General features: G+C 34.0%; 1 protein-coding gene across 2 annotated transcripts in view; it reads right to left on the bottom strand.

Moving 5' to 3' along the window:
* The window catches only part of Alkbh8 (alkB homolog 8, tRNA methyltransferase), a 52,112-nt gene extending 36,405 nt beyond the window's left edge, over window positions 1-15,707 (bottom strand). For both annotated transcript variants that reach the window (XM_076843803.1, XM_076843804.1), the window contains exons 1-7: window positions 15,668-15,707; window positions 10,940-11,075; window positions 7,940-8,177; window positions 4,584-4,715; window positions 3,821-3,916; window positions 1,417-1,521; window positions 301-371 (exon numbers count right to left, since the gene is read on the bottom strand). In XM_076843803.1, the coding sequence (XP_076699918.1) occupies window positions 301-371; window positions 1,417-1,521; window positions 3,821-3,916; window positions 4,584-4,715; window positions 7,940-8,177; window positions 10,940-11,075; window positions 15,668-15,681 (792 nt within the window). In that variant the 5' untranslated portion in view covers window positions 15,682-15,707. The remainder of the gene's footprint in view (window positions 1-300; window positions 372-1,416; window positions 1,522-3,820; window positions 3,917-4,583; window positions 4,716-7,939; window positions 8,178-10,939; window positions 11,076-15,667) is intronic.
* Between the last annotated feature and the right edge of the window lie 1,396 nt (window positions 15,708-17,103).

Raw genomic sequence — 17,103 nt, 5'->3', positions numbered from 1 at the left:
CTTTACTACTGAGTTACATCTCCAGTCATTTTTAATTCTTATTTTGAGACAGGATTTCACTAAATTGCTGAGTCTGGCCTCAAATTTTCAATCCTCCCACCTCAGCTTCCTGAGTCAGTGGGATTACAGATGCATAACACTATACCCAGCCCTATGAGAAATAAAGTGCTAATGATGCCCTTACTTATCGTTTAAAAATCTTAATTCATTTTAATTAAGAATGTGAATAATTTTATAAAAAAGACATTGTTCCAAAGTAAGACACATGCTGAAAGATAATAAAAATGTTTGAACATTTACCTCTGACCCCAAACTGAGAGAAATAATCTCATCCTCAAAAGCAGAATGTGTGTCAATATGAGGAGGAATTCCTGAGATAAAAAATATAACATGTCATTTCATTTTTCCTTGTAGAAAATTTAAGATGATTCTAAATGTAGCCTCATGCAATTATGGTGAAAACATTGATTATCAAAAAGGTACTATAATTTTAGTTAAAGGGAAACAAGGTAATGTAACTAAACAAAATTAAACTTAAAGCTAAACTAAAAATAACTTCATGATAAAGTACCATTAGAATTCTACAATCAAGGCTTGGGAGTCAGTGCTTAACTAGGACACTTATCCAAGCCCAGCCCAAGAGGAAGACGTGAAAGATGAATAAGTGTCATTGCTTCCCTTGAATTCTGAATTCCCATGTACTTGGAGAATAAAGGCAATAGCCATGTGTGAAGACTGAGCATATCTAATAATTAAGATAAGGCTTCTTCTACTGATCTATCAATCTGTTAATTGAGCACCTCTTAGTAAAGAAACTAAGAGGATAGTGAAAAGATATAAAACAAGACCTAGTCCCTGTCTGCAAGAAGTTTACAAACAAGTGGAAAGACAGGTTAATAAACAATAAAAAAATACATCAACTATTGCCATTTATAAAACCCTCAAAATTATGTGATTATTTCAAATATCAGATAAAGATGTTGCTAACAAAGGCAAAAAATCTACAACCTAAAGATTTTCCACTAACATGACATCCTAGAATTGTCTTCTATATTCTCAAATAGAGAAAGTGGCATTCAACCAATTAACTTTCTTCCCTTCTTTAAATTATTCAGTTCTTTCATTATAGAAGATTTCTGTTTTAAGCAGTCACCTCCTTCTCTAAATAAAATGTTGAGAAGCAAAACAAAAAAAAAATTACTAACATCAATTTATATCAGTCTTTTAAGACTTTTTGACTAATGTTCCTCAAGGGGTTGAGGCGTGGATTTGCAAGAAATTAAGATAAACATAAATATTGAATATAAGCAAAGTTAGAGTTTAAGCTAACTATCAAATACCTTTGATCTTAAAATGTTATATAATCTTCTTAATTCTGAAATATATAACTGGTATTTTAAAAGAATAAATACTTACCATGCCCAGGTTCATACTGATTTACAGTCAACTGATCAGGTTTATGCTTAATGTAACCTTTCTTCAGCCATTTCTCCAAAATGCTATCACAAATGTCAGGAAGACCTGAAATCAGCAATCATAAAGGCAAAACATATTAAAATAATTACTTTGCATGTTTCACCCAAAATAAAAAAGTCACTCTGATATAAATCAAACAGATTTAATGTAGCAGTCAGATCTATTAATATAACAATGAGCTTATAAACAAAACATCTTAAGAATCTATGTATGTCATTAATTTTATCAAATAAAAAGTCTAAAATAATAATTTCACTAACAACAATTTGAGTATTTTATAAAATAATAACAAAATAATAAAACTTAGTATGTATTGATTATTCCTTATCTAAAATGTTTGGTACTAGAAATTTTCAGATTCTGGAATTTTTTCAGATTTTGAAATATTTGCATATATAACAACAGATATTTCAGAGATGGACCTAAATTTAAACAAAATTCACTCAAGTTTCATATATGCATCTTATTTACATAGTCTGAAAGTAATTTCATATAATATTTTTAGTTTGCCTAAGTAGTTTTTCTGTTTGTTTGGAGTTTTTTTTTTTATTTTTTTTTGGTACTGGGAATTGAAGCCAGAGATGCTTAACCACTGAGCCATAACCCCAGCCTTTACACACACATACACACACACACACACAATTTTCTTTTTTAGAGACATGGTCTTGCTGAGTTCCTTAGGGCTTCGCTAAGTTGCTGAGGCTGGTTTTGAACCCGTGATCCTCCTGCCTCAGCCTCCTGAACCTCTGGGATTAGAGGCATGCACCACGTGCCCAGCACCTATGTTTTGACTGACCCGTCACATGAACTCATATGGGTAATGCATGTGGCATCACATTAGTATTCAAAACTTTTCAGATTTTAGAGAATTTTGGATTTTCTAATTAGGAATAATCAACCTGTTCATTATATATTAGAAATTAACCTGTTCACTTTCTTTTTGTTATGTTAAGTATTATATTTATTTTATATAATTTTAAATTATTGTCTTTAAAATACCACATTTTTCAAGTGATAGGAGTCATGGGAGTCATAAGTGTTAGTCCATGGGAGTCATAAATGTTATTTCACAATGAACGAAAAGCCTTAAATAATATCAAGGACATAAAAGCGAGCCATATTAAAAAACTGGTAAGGAATATGAAAAATATTCATAAAAAATGATATACAAATGCTTAACCTCATTACTAATTAGGAAATTAAAAATTTAAAAGTTTTATAACATCACATGTAAGAAAATGTGAAAGGAAAATGGTGCACACTTGGGGAGAATATGTTGGCACAGCTGTTTTGAGGAACAATTTGTATCTTGTAACAATGTCAAATGAGCATTAATGTTTAACCCAATAATTCTATTTCTTGGCAGTCTCTCTTGAGAACACATTTACATTGTACTTAAGGAAGCACACACAAAGATATTCATTATAGCACTATATGATAAAAACTAGAAATAACCTAAATGCTTATCAAGAGAAAACTAACTGAATAAGCTATTATGGAACTTTCAATAAAATGAAAAACTACATAAGATATTCAAGATATATCACGAAGGAAAATGAACATGTTGGAGGGATGCATGTAATATATGAATATACAATTTATACAATATAATACTACATATATTAAACTACATATTTTAGTAGGTAAATACTTGGATGTACACTTATCTTTTAAAGGATTAGAAGAATATATGCTAAACTTGTAATATCACAAACTTCTTAAAAGAAAGAAGTAGTTTTATTTGTATGTTCAAATTTTTTTACAACAAAATATTACCATTGTGTCCATGTACAAGTATACCACAATAAATCCTGCCTATATACATAATTATAATACACTTATTTTTAAAATATAATAATAGGGCTGGGGTTGTGGCTCAGAGGAAGAGTGCTCGCCCAGCATGCATGAGGCACTGGATTCAATCCTCAGCACCACATAAAATAAAATAAAGGTATTATGTCCTCCTGTAACTAAAAAATAAATGTTTAAAATATATATATGTGTATATATAACAATAATCATAGAAGGGAAATCAGTAGAGCAGAGCAAATGGATGAGGGAGAAGGGAAGGGAATAGGAAAGTTCTGGGGAATAAGATTGATCAAACTGTTAGATACACATATGAATATGGCATAATGGATCCCACTATAATGTATAATTATACCAATAAGAAATACAGTAAGAAGCTAAAAATATAAAAATAATACCATTTATCTAATTAAAAGGCTTTAATAAATATATCAAAAGTTTACCTACAAATAAAACATACATTTTTAGCTATGACAAACTTCAAATATACAAGTCTTTTTTTATAAACTCATATTTATTATTAACAATTACTTACCCCCCGGTAATGGCTTATCTTTATCTACATTATTGTTCTCATAGTGGAATTCATAACCAAAATGCTTTACTCTTCTGTGTTTTAAGGATTTCTGAACTGTGTGAAGAGAAAAAAGAAAACTATTTAGGAGGAAAAAAATGCAATCCTTCATATATTTCAGTCAACATTATGAGTATGGATTTGTTTAGAATGATAACTTTTGTTGACTGCTAAATTACTGTCTTTGAAAACATTAACCATTCTGTTCATATCCACTGTTCTTTCAAGTCTAAAATTGTAACAAACACATGAAGAGATTCACCTAATCACTGTGAAAGACATAAACATACACACTGCCACTCACAAGACTGCTAATGATCTGGAAAGTCAGAGTAACTCTAATTTGCAAATAACACCAGGAGGCTTTGGCTACACTACAGTGGTATGGTACTGCACTGCTGATTCCTCAGAGGAAATCTGCCTTAGTGTAGAAAGGAGCAAATAAGATAATATATGTGAAAAGACTTAAAATGTTAGCTGTATAATGCTAACTAATAAATATTCATCAGTTTGGAGTTTAAAATTGATAGCTATATAAATGTTATCTACTATTAGTGTTCCTAAGAATTATTGGTATGACTTGCCTAACACTGGATACAGGCTACTTTCAATGAACTTGAGGAAATTTTAAAGTTTTAATAAACCAAAGCAGGGAGGGAAGGAAGAGTAGTGACAGAACATTTTGCAGAACTTTTAAACATGATATTCGGAAAGTTTTACTTACAATTTTGATTGTCTGTATCTTCTGTCCAAATAATACTTTCCAAAAGCATTTTCTCATCCTCAGACGAAATAATTTCTTCCACTACCATGAGTCCTGGAGGTAAAGGTTGAAGCCCCATCTCCTTCCATTGTGCTAGGGGAAATCAAATTAAAATAGTTACATATAAAACAGAAAATTTTTATATACAGATAATTCTGTCCAATAGTCATTTATCAACTCAGAAAATTCTCATATAAATAAGAATGCTAAAAGGCACACAACATATTGAAATTATAGGTAGGCTTGGTAATACATGCCTGTAATCCCAATGGATCAGGCTGAGACAGGAGGATCACAAGTTCAAAGCCAGCCTCAGCAAAAGTGAGGCACTAAGCAACTCAGTGAAATCCTCTAAATAAAATACAAAATAGGGCTGGAGATGTGGCTCGGTGGTCGAGTGTCTATGAGTTCAATCCCTAGTACCACGTGCCCCCCATTCCCCCCCAAAAAAAGAAATTACAAAAACAAGGACCAAGATCAAAATTATGGCATATTTTATTCACCCAATTCCCTTCAGCATATAGAACAGTACTAAGTATACTGTTTGATCATAATTCACTTTTTAATCATCACTAAAAGATAAGGTTTCTCACAATATTCACAGTATATAACTCTACAACAAGGTCAAGGTTATCTTTGAATATTAATTCAAGAATTTAGTTGCCCATTTTTACTCTTCAATCTCTTCATACTAAATGTGGTCAAGTAATAGAAAAATGTAAACTAGCACAGAGCTTTCTAAAGAAATTTAAAAATCACGTAAGAAGAATTATTTAATACATATTAAAATAAATTTAAGTTTCTATGTCCTTCAAAGTTTTAGATAGGTACAGAAGGAAAGTGAAAAAAATTTCTACCAGATTAAGGGAATACATATATTAATATCTACTATTAAGTATCCAATTGTTCACATTGCAGAAATGATTTCTAAAGATTTTCAGCCAGGCAAATATATCTTAGAATTATTTAATATAAAAATTTACAAAAATAATAAGTACCCACTAGATTCTGTTAATAGCACTTTGTAAATATAAATAGTAAATCACTTGATAAGTATAGACCAAGTGCCTACTATATGCCAGAAATTATATTATTTATTCAAATTTTGTTAAGAAAAGCTTTGGGAAGAATTCCTTAAAGATAGATAATTCATAGTACAATTAAGTTATATTTGGTTTCCTAAACATCCACCTGTTTTTAAAAAAAAAATTAAAAATATCTCTTGTATTCTATTGTGTAACAATAATTTTGCAAAAAAAAAAATTAAAATTAAGCTCTTATATTTGCTCTTCAGCAGATATAAAAAAGTATCAAAACATTTGTAACCAGGCACATTGTCACATGCCTATAATTCCAATGGCTCAAGAGGCTAAGGCAGAAGGATCAAAAGTTCAAAGCCAGCCTCAGCAACTTGGTGAGGTCCTAAGCAACTTAGCAAGATCCTATCTCTAAATAAAATATAAAAAAGGGTTAGGGATATGGCTCAGTGGTTAAGTGCCCCTGGGTTCAATACCTGATACCAAATAAATAAATAAATAAATAAATAAATAAATAAATAATAAAAGTTCTTATTTCAATTAAAAATTATTTCCAAGGTTATAAATGTGATTGCTACAGTCTTAGAAGTATACCTGGATATAATGCTAATGAAGGATATCATATAAAGAATACTCCAAGCTCACTTTGTACAATTCCTTTCTGAACGTCCTATATACTAAATGGAGTGAGGCAGAGGAGGCAATCTAAGAACAGTACTTCCTGATTACTAGCTACTCCTTCACCATTCAGTTTTCAAAAACTAATCAGAAACAAAGTACAAGAATAATCTAGTTTTTAAAATCTGTGACGCCTAAGTCAGATTTAAAATTAAACACAGGGACACTGAGAAGTATAATTTCTACATATATATTTAAAAAGAGTCTTTAAAAGTTTTCCTTTAAGTCTCATTTTACAAAAACATAAATTTGATCATATTTTACCCAGTTACCTACCCCCAGGATATCTAAACATCTCTTTTATTGCTAAATAAATAAAAAATGGATATAAAATTAGATATCTGAATTACAGTTCATCTCAATACATTTCATATCTATGGGTAGAGGTAAAAAGGTGTAACACTCCCTATAGCAATTGTACAAATAAGTCTATAAAGCTATTACTTAAATTATTCAGTTCCTCTATTACACTATCCACAACTATTGTATGGACAGCACAGAAATGAAAGTATTCACCAACACTGAAAGTCCATTGAATAACACCCTATAAAGTTTTGGGGATTTCTGCCCGCTCTTCAAAAAAGATGAAGATTGACATACATCACTTGGATCACAGTTGATTCTTAAGTGATTAATTCAAAGCTTCCGGGTACATACTGTGAAATAAACTGATCTGAATCCTCAATATTAAACTCTGAAAAGTAAAATTAGGTAGCAAAGTTCTAAATTAAGTAACAGGCATAATAAATGTATTGTTTGCTGGCTGTGGTGGCACACATCTGTAATCCCAGCTACTTAGGAGGCTGAGGCAGGAGGATTGCAAGTTCAAGGCCAGCCTGGTTAACCAAGTAAGGCTGTGTCTCAAAATAAAACAAAAAGGGCCGGGGATGTAGATCAAGGATAGAGTGTTTGGCTAGCACTTGCTAGGCACTGGGTTTATTTCCCAATACTATAATGAATAAACAAATTAATTAATTAATCATTAGTTTGTGAGACCTCCTGAAGGGCAGACCATGTATTATTCACCACTATATCCTTTAACTACTAGCCCCAAGTCTGGCACAAATAGGTGCTTAAAGAATATATGTCAGAGGACTGCTTTACCAATGGCCTTTTGTTTCACAGTAACTGAACTCCCATCCAACTTATGCCCATGAAAAGAAAACTCACAAAAGCTTCCCAGATGGTGTATCATAATGCATTCTACTGTCATGTATAACTAATTAAAACAAATAAAAAAAGAAAAAATTTGAAATAAAAAATAACTTATAAGATGATAATTAGGTCATATGATTATATGTAAATATAATATGTAAGTATATACACAAGTATATATTACTTGGAATGATTATGATTATCATGATTAAAGTAATAATTATAAAAAGGATGAAAAGCATTATCTTTTAGCATGCAATATGTTTTCTCACTGCAGCAACACTAAAATCACAAAATCAATTCCTATTGTACTTTTGCATAGTTAAACATGAATACAGGATAACCTTAAATTTTATTGATGTTAAATATTTTTTTTAAAAAAAGAAAACTTACAAAGGCAAGAACCATTATTTAAAAAATAACTATATAATACCTTTATGATAATACCTTTTTCCACAAAATTCAAGTACAGAATAATCTTTTGTCCTAAATCATCCACTATTTCTTTTCCATTGAGGGTAACATAGGCTTTTCTGGATTCTTCTGTAGTTGTGTATCTTACAAATGAATAGGGCTTGTTAGGTGGCATTAAGAGAGCTTCCACAAGTCCACATTTCTCTAAAACTGGGAGCAGTTGCTTCCTACTCACACTATTACCCAAACCACCATTGGCAACAACCAGGCTCTTAAAAAAAAAAAAAAGAAAGAAACATGATCAATTGATATCAACTTGTTTGTTTTAAAATAAAGTTATTTTAAAATAATTTTCAACAAAGATGTAATTAAAAAGAAATTTTTTGTGGTAATTACTTGTTAATTTCATTCAAAGTATGTAAACCAATTTACTAAATATCTGAAGAATAAAAAGAATTCCTATGTTGTAAATAACATTTGTTTTTAAATAGCCAATTTCTGTAAAATATTCATTTCTTAATAACTATAAATGCAAATTTAAAATGACTTTTTATCATTTAAAAACAAATTTAGCATAATGAAAGGGAAGAAAAGAGGAAGAATGGGAAGAAACAAGCAGTTTTATGATACTTGCTTTTTTCCAGAGAATGAATGTTCTATATTCTTGTTATCTACCTAATCTTGATTAACATAATCTTTACAAGAAGTATATTTATTTGAGTAATATGAGCCTTTTAGAGGAAGAAACTGAAAATCAGAACAATTAGGTTAAGGTGGTGATTAGGAGGAGCTGGTTCCAAACCTATTTCTACTAGTTTTACAGAATCCACACTTTTAATACAACTATTATAAAATGGTTACTAAAAACTAAAAGTAAAGGTATTAGCTCAAAGAAAAATCAATTATAGGTTCTATTGAGCATAAAATATGAACATTTCCCTAAGGAAATTAATTCAGTCTAAGTAATTTAGTCAATTTGCAGTTAAAATTGTTTCCTTTGTAAGTTTTGTGCTTCTTGTCATCTACAGTCCTACACTAAGCTTTATTCAAGAGGTTTTGGGTTGGAGAGTCCTCCTGTCTTCATTCTGATGTTTATAGCCTTGTGTCCTTATATCTCTATACTTAAAAACCATTCTACACAATATTAAGAGCTCGATTTATGACCTATGATTTCTAAAAATGTTACAGTATAACAAAAGTAAACCATGGTCGGTCTCCTCTCATTCACTTTATCATTTTATACCAGGTGTTGGTAAAATTCTAAAGAGACTCAGATAATAAATATTTTAAGAGTTTGAAAGCCACATAAGTTTCTGTAATATAGTCCTGGCTTTATTTATTTCTTATTTTTTTTATTTTTTTGGTTGTAGATGGACACAATACCTTTATTTTGTTTATTTTTTTATGTGGTGCTGAGGACTGACCCCAGTGCCTCACACATGCTAGTTGAGTACTCTACTACTGAGCCACAACTCCAGCCCCCTGGTTTTATTTTTTAACAAGCCCATAAAATGTAAAATCCATTCTTAACTCATAAGCCTAATTTGCTCTTAGGACAATTGTTTGATGACCCCCTAATTTATTCCAAGTTTAAGATTAGGTATTAGTTTTGTTATACAAAATGAAAGTTATCTATAACCTTGTTTAAAAAGGATGTGAAAGAATTACCATTAATTGGATAAGAAGAAAAGTGAAACTATTTTGTCATAGAGTATCCAATACTTTATATGCATACAAGTATACACATATACATAGTAAACAAATTCAGTACTACAATACTATATTAAAGGACAGAAAATTTATTTTCAGATGGCAATTTATTTGCCCTGGACCTCAGTCAATGAGCATTGTTTTTTGATTAAAATGCCAAAATAATTTGCTTATATGTAGTCACATATAATCACAAAAACATTTCCATATCCCTAACTCTGAGAGACAGAGTGGGTTAAATTTTGTTTTTTTCCTATTCCCACACATGCAATACAACCCAATAGAAAATATTTCTATGATTTCTAGCCATCAAAAACTGTGAGGATTTCTCCCCAGCAGCAACCAGTATATTTTGCAGCAGATTCTCCAGGAGAAACTAGTTAAAGTGTCCTCTAATTCTGTTTAATTCTGACACTATCAGATCCCACAGGTTGAGAGGTCAGTCCCACGAGATTGCCTTCACGTTCAGATGCCACAGCAAACAGTACGTTGTCTCCTATATTTCTGACAGTATGGTTGTAAATGGTTCCCAGGACCCCCTCCTCAGGTTCAATTAATTTATTAGAGAAGCCCACAGAGCTCAAGCAAACACTCTACTTACATGCACCCACTTATTATAAAGAGTACTACAAAGGACAGAGATGAACAGACAGATGGAAAAGATACACAGGGTAAAGTTGTGGAAAGGGAAGAGAGAATCCATTCCCTCTCTGCTACATCACCCTCCAGGAACCACTACCTGTTCCACTATCCAGAAATTCCTCTGAACTCTGTCCTTTTGGGTTTTTATGGAAGCTTCATTATGTAGGCAAATAATGAAAAAGTTTTGTAAATAAGGTCTAGTAAATGAAAAAAGATTTACTGTATATTATCAAAATACTTTATAACACAGGTAAGGTTGAGAACAGAAGAAAGATTGTATTAGGATACAGAAGATCTGGCTTACAAGATCAACCACTTACTAGTTTAAATCAATGGATAAATCATAATCTCTCAAAACTTTATAGTTTTCTCAGCTATTTCATAAGGACTTTTAGGAAATTAAATATGATAATGAATATAAGTTTGTTTTATCAACTGAAAAGACTTGTATATTGTTATCATTAATATAAACCCATAACTTATTCTAGTGCAAAGAATAGTTACTGATTAGCAAACCTTTTGGGTTATGCGATGGCCCAAAATCTAAAGTTAGGCCCTATCATATGTATATTTAATGTGGAGGTAACACACAACTACAGTCTTGAGCAATTAACAATATAAATAAAACACATTTACATACCAATATATGTACATTCAAATAATAATAATATTTTAGATCACCTGAGTGGCATAGGATACTGCCTCGATGCCTTCATGTCTCAGCAAAGTATTCCTGGCTTTAATCTGTTTCCTTAAGAATTTCTTCTCAGTTTTACTGAGTTTGATATTACTTTGATGGTTGGTGTCCATAGCAACACTATTAAAAAAAAGTAGTAAAAAATGTCAACCTTAAGATTCCCTAAAGGAACAATTATAATAATGTTATTCATGTCCTATAATTTATAAAAATATTTACATGACAATTTTTTTAAAATTCTTTATTTACCTTTCACCAATCCAAAGAAATGAGAACAGACAGACATGGGAAATAAAGGAATATCTAAGAAGGTAGTAAGATAGGAACATCTAATAACATTTCTGAGGGTTCTAAGAAATGTTTCAATGCTTTAGTCCATTAAGCACACAGTTCTACCCATAGGTGATGAATGCCATTACTATAAAGTCCAATATAACACTGGCATAGATAAATTTCACTATCACAATGTAAGACATGGAGGAGGAGGAAGAGGAAGAGGGATAAGAGGAGCAATAGAGGGAAGAACCATACAAAAAATTGACAGAAGAACATAAAATAAATACAATTCTACTTATAATAAAGTTCAAAATCCAAAAGCAAGCCATTACTGTTTAGATATTAAATATATATATTAAATATATATAACAAAGTTAAAATAAAAGCAATAAAATGATAAACACAAAATTTAGGAGAGAGGTTATATCTGTGGGAAAGGGAAAGAAAACTGATGAGAGTGTCACGTGGAAGCATCATAGGTATTTCTCAAGCCAGAAAACAGGTACAGGTGTTTGTACTACTATTTTAAAAGCTGTATATATTATATATTTTATAGCTATAATTTTAAATAATAGAAATAAGAACCCTATAAAACTATTCATTTTGTTGAAATATATCAATCATCAAACGTGTCAATCATCAAATTTGGGAATTATTAAGTACACCCAAAGAGGCTTTTATAATCATTAAAAATCAGCACCCTACACCATGCTTTATCACAATAGCCAATTTTATTTTGTTCACAGAATTTAACATAATTTATGATTCACCCGTTAGCTTAACTCCCCCATCATGATGTAACCCCCAAGAGAGCAGGAATGCCAACACACAGTAGGTGCCCAGTGAATACTGTTGAAGGTATAAATATTAAATGTATGAATACACATATTCCTATTATAGTCTCACCCTGCAGCATACAACTATAATACATACCATGTGCTTTCAAAAAGTTTAAGTTCGACAAGGCAAATACCAAACAATGAAATCATATGACACATCTGTAAGTGCTAATGGTACAGTCATTAAGTGTGACATGAATTAGATCCAAAAACATAAGATCAGTGTTAACTAAAGTTGGGAAAACTTCAAACCAGAAAGGGTTCCATTCTCAGTACTGGAGGATAAGAACATTATAGAGTCATATGAAGAAGAAAATATTTAGTGAGGTGGTAAAGAACAGAAACTAAAACAGAAAAGAGTATGTCTGGCAAAGACAGTGTGATACAGAAATAATGTTTTTTTGAGCAGAGATGTTTGCTGACCCTCTAGTTCCACTTTGCACACTTCAAAATTTAGGGGGTTAAGTAAAATTATATTTAAAAATGGCTAACAGTAGAAACTCTCATTACTAGTCTTTAAGTATACAATTAAAAAAAAACACCAAGTTTGTTGAAATGCCAGCTCTCCAGCTTCCTAGTACACAGGGCACGTGTGATAGGAAGGAAAACCAGTAAGACAGGCTGGTTAGACAGCATACTAGGGAGATGAGAGATGAGAAAATATGTAATAACCCAGCTTGGCAAGTAGAAATGTTGGCCTGGTCTACAATGGAGTTATAGAAAGAAAGGAAATGAGGAGAGGGGAAAGAGGAAGGGTAAAAATCTTTTCAGGTAGAATCAGTACACCTTGATTGCCACTCAGATGTGAGGAAGAAAGGAATAAAAGATAGCATACTAATAGTACACAGACTGAGTGATTGAGAGACTAGTGATGTCATTTCAAAACTGCAAAGTCAAGAGGAAGGTTGGGAAGGGCCACTTGAGGAGGAAAGTATTGAGTCAGATTTAGGATATGATATGTTTAAGGCATTGGTGAGAAACAGTCTCAATGTCTGCCTAGCAGTTGACAATACTAAGTAGCTCCTAAGAAGACCACTAAGGTTGGACAACCTGAGGAGTAATCATTAGAGAGGAAGAGAATAAATGACTGGATATTGGTAACATTGCTCAAATTATTTGTTCTAATATCTGTTCCCTTCCACTAGACTATGAGCTCTTTGAGGAATTAAGTCATATTTTCCCTAGTTACCCTAGACCCTTCTTCAGTGCAGTGTTTAGGAGTCCAACTAGCTGAATGATCCTGACTGAGTTAGTTACATATATCTGTGCTTCAGTTTCCGTAAATATGAATAAGGATAATAATAGTAGTGCCTCTCACAACTTTTTTAGGATTAAATTTATCTGTTACTACATTACTGTTAATTTTCTTTCGAGCCATATCAGAATGGTTTAACAAAACAAAGAATAGTTGAGGGCTTTCAACAGACTATTTTACAGTCATTCCATTCTAAATTCTCCATCTTTCTAAGAGCAACTTTGTAGTATGTCATGGAAAACAAATAGTGAGTATACTACAAATTTTTTTCTTGATGTTTCACATAAGCTAAGAATGGAAGAATGAAAAAGAAAAGATGCTGAATACATTTTTTTTTAAGTTTGCCACTAAGAGTCCAACACCAGCAGATGGAGCCTCATACCACATTTTGGTCATCCCTTCTATTTTCTCCCTCCCTCATTCATGCTATATTTTTGCATGTAAAGAAAGACAAATCCAGATAGCCTTGGAAGGTGGTCTCCCACTTCCATTCCTGTGGCTTGGCAATGCAATGGCCCAGCAGAACCGTCAATTCAACAATAACAGGATGTCAGCTGTTGAAGCATAAAGGTACCTCCTTTTCATCAAGGCCACTTCCCTAGCCAGGGAGTTTTCCATTATTGCACAGATTCTCAGTTGCACCTTGGCATATTATAGGAGTAAAGTCACTATTTAGTAGGATATTAGCCATGCTGGGCCCAGTTGAGCATTCCCAGCCTGAAGATATTCTCTGTAGGATAAAAGAGCCTAAAGAATATGCACGCTTTGCAACTTGCTTGCTAGGTAGTTTAACCCTCAATATACCCTGAATACCACCCCAAGTGGCAATTGTAGTATCTATGTCCATGCCCTTCTTAAACAATACAGAGCTTATTTTGAACAAAGTAGTAAGAGGCAAAACAAATGTTCCTGTGCTTATGTAGTCCTGCATTAATAACAATGAGTAAGGCCTGGGGTTGTAGCTCATTGGTAGAGCTCTTTCCTTACATATGTGAGGCACTGGGTTCTATCCTCAGGACCACATAAAAATAAACAAAATAAAGGTATTGTGTCCATCTACAACAACAACAAATTTTTTTAAATAACAATAAGTAGAAAGACCCTAAATTCCCATCAAATGAGGCCTGATTTTAAAGATAGTACAGGTATACAGAGTATACATATAAATCTTTAGAACACACAAGAAATTGGTGACATGGGTTGTCTCCAGGAATGGAAAATGGTAAGATGAATCCAGAAATGAGAATTTTCCTCTTTCATGACTTGAATTTAGTGGCTATTCAAATGCATTTCCTATTTGAAAATAAAGATTTTAAACAACTAGGAAAAATTCCCCTATCACTTATCATATCGTCCCTTTTTGACCCTTTGAATACTCAAAAGTACCTTAGAAGTACTGAAGTACTTTCTAAATGTCTGTGTGTTCATTAATGTGTTTATTCTTTCTCCTACAACTTTTTTTTTTCCTTTCTCCTACAACTTAATGGAATGTCTACTCTGTAAGGAAAGGATTTTGTCTATTAGTCACCATGTAGCACTCAACACCTAAACAAGATCTAATACCCAGTAGCTACTCATTAAACTTTTTAAAAAATAACTAAATAGAATGTGCCATCTTAGTTCCTAAACCTCTCCTCCCCCAGAATTCTGATTCTGGTGGCCTTCTTCAACGTTTTCATTAGCACAGTGTATACCTCTATCTCTGGAGTTCTCACATTGTATTATAGTTACCTGTTTGTGTGTTGGGCTCTCAGAAGGCTGTCATCTACTTAACGGAACAGACTGGGTGCCTGGCATATGGCCAGCAATAAATGTCCAATGAAATCGATCAAAACCACAGGGTGACACCACCACACGCAAGGGGCACAGGGGTTGCTAAACAAAAGCACAGGAATACAGCTCCGTGGGAAATCAGGCCATCAACAAGCTCTCTGCTTCACTGAGTTGACACTGGTCAAAAAAGCCCTAGAAGAGCCATACTAACATGCCCTAGGTGACAAGTGCCTGCCCGGCCCCAAAAACAAGACACAACACACGTGCACCTTCAACCTTAAGTGGATCACCCAGCGCACAGACACAGTACAGCCCACAAACTACAAGGGGAGCGCCGCCTAGATCTTCCTTCTTTCGAGCTTTCAGCCCCAGGCCAGCGACCTAACAAAGAACGAAAAAGTCCGACAAGAGAAAATGAGGACATGCAGCCCTTCGTGCCCGCCAGCAAGAAGTGCCCCACACCTCCGCCTCTGCTCAGGCCGGGTTCTCGCTACTCTGCTGCTCTCTCCCCCGCCAGCCTTTCCACCTAGCCCCAGAGAGCCGTAACAGGCCTTCGCACACCACCGTACCTGGGCGCGGCCATGTTGGAGAACACGGCACTACATTTCCCATGAGCCAGCGGGGCGCGAACAGCGCTCCCACAATCCCCCTCGCTCCCAAAGCCCCAGGGAGCGTTGACCCCAAAAGTCTGTTTGTCAGCCGCTGACCATAACAGTGAAGATTTGGTTCTTTTTCGGACGAATAGTTGTGGTTGGACGTGCCGCTTATTTTTATGGGTCCCTTCTCAAAAGGACAAGGTCACACAGGTCGTGTCCTTCTACTCCATCAATAATAGCCTCCCTCAGCTTGGGCTCTTTGTGCTACTTTAGTCCTGAATCTTATTAGAGGTTTGAGAGGATCTTGGGGTATGAAAGATGGCATCACGTGGGCGGGAGGGAAAGGGTGACATTGCATGAAAGCTCCAGGAGAATGGTGAGTACCCGCAGAGTAATAGAAGGATGTGTTAAAGAAGTCAAGGTAGGAAAGGTGGGGTGTCCCTAAATTATTAGAAAACTTAACGATATTATATCCTGTTTGCCTAAGGGAGGAAAGCTTAGAGAAGTGGAATGGTATGACCAGACCTCCTTGTGGAAAGTGAAAGAAGAGACTAGAATTAAGACAGTTGTTGCAGTGGTAAACAGAAATGTACCGGAATTTTAACTGAGTCACAACAGCGGCAAAGGGAAAGAAAAAAATGTTTGGGCCTGAGCGGGGCCCACACCTGTAATCCCAGCAGCTCCAGAGGCTGAGGCAGGAGGATCCCCAGCCAACCTGGGGGGGGTGGGGGGTGCTGGGGTTGTGGCTCAGTGGTGGAGTACTTGCCTAGCACTTATGAGGCACTGGGTTCCATCTTAGCAACACATAAAAATAAATAAGGGTATAGTATCCATCTACAACTACAAAAATATTAAAAAAAAAAAAAAAAAGCCAACCTCAGCGACTTAGTGAGGTCCTAAGCAACTTAGCAAGATCCTGTGTCAAAATAAAATACAAAAAGGGCTGGAGGTGTAGTCAATGGTTAAGCATCCCTGGAATCAATCCCTGGTACCACCACCCCTCCCCCCAAAAAAAGGGTTGACACAGATGAGAAAAGATAGGAAAGTGCAATGATCAGCAATTGTTTCTATTCTAATGTTAAATGTGATACAATGCACCATAATCATTCTCTCAGCATTGTTTTATGAGCTGTGAGTTCAGGGAAAGAAGTTTTGAGACACTCAGCCGCCTTCCTGTAGCGTTGATCCAGAAGGCCAGCAGCACTCCACTAAAACAGACTGTGAATAGAAGTTAAGGCTATGTATGTAGCCAGGGAAAGTGGCACTGAAAAGAAAGTATTGTTGAGTGGAGAAATGTTTTATTTTGAGAAAAGGAAGTTAGAAGGAGAAAAGAACAGAGGTTGGGAGGCAGACAAGCAGCCTTGCAGTAGTCCAGGAAAGGAAGATTGAGACCAGAACATAAGAGGAAA

This window comes from Callospermophilus lateralis, chromosome 2 (genome assembly GCF_048772815.1).
Source record: "Callospermophilus lateralis isolate mCalLat2 chromosome 2, mCalLat2.hap1, whole genome shotgun sequence".
In the NCBI taxonomy this organism is placed as follows: domain Eukaryota; kingdom Metazoa; phylum Chordata; class Mammalia; order Rodentia; family Sciuridae; genus Callospermophilus; species Callospermophilus lateralis.
Note: the sequence above shows the minus strand (reverse complement) of the source record. Positions and strands in the feature narration are given on the sequence as shown.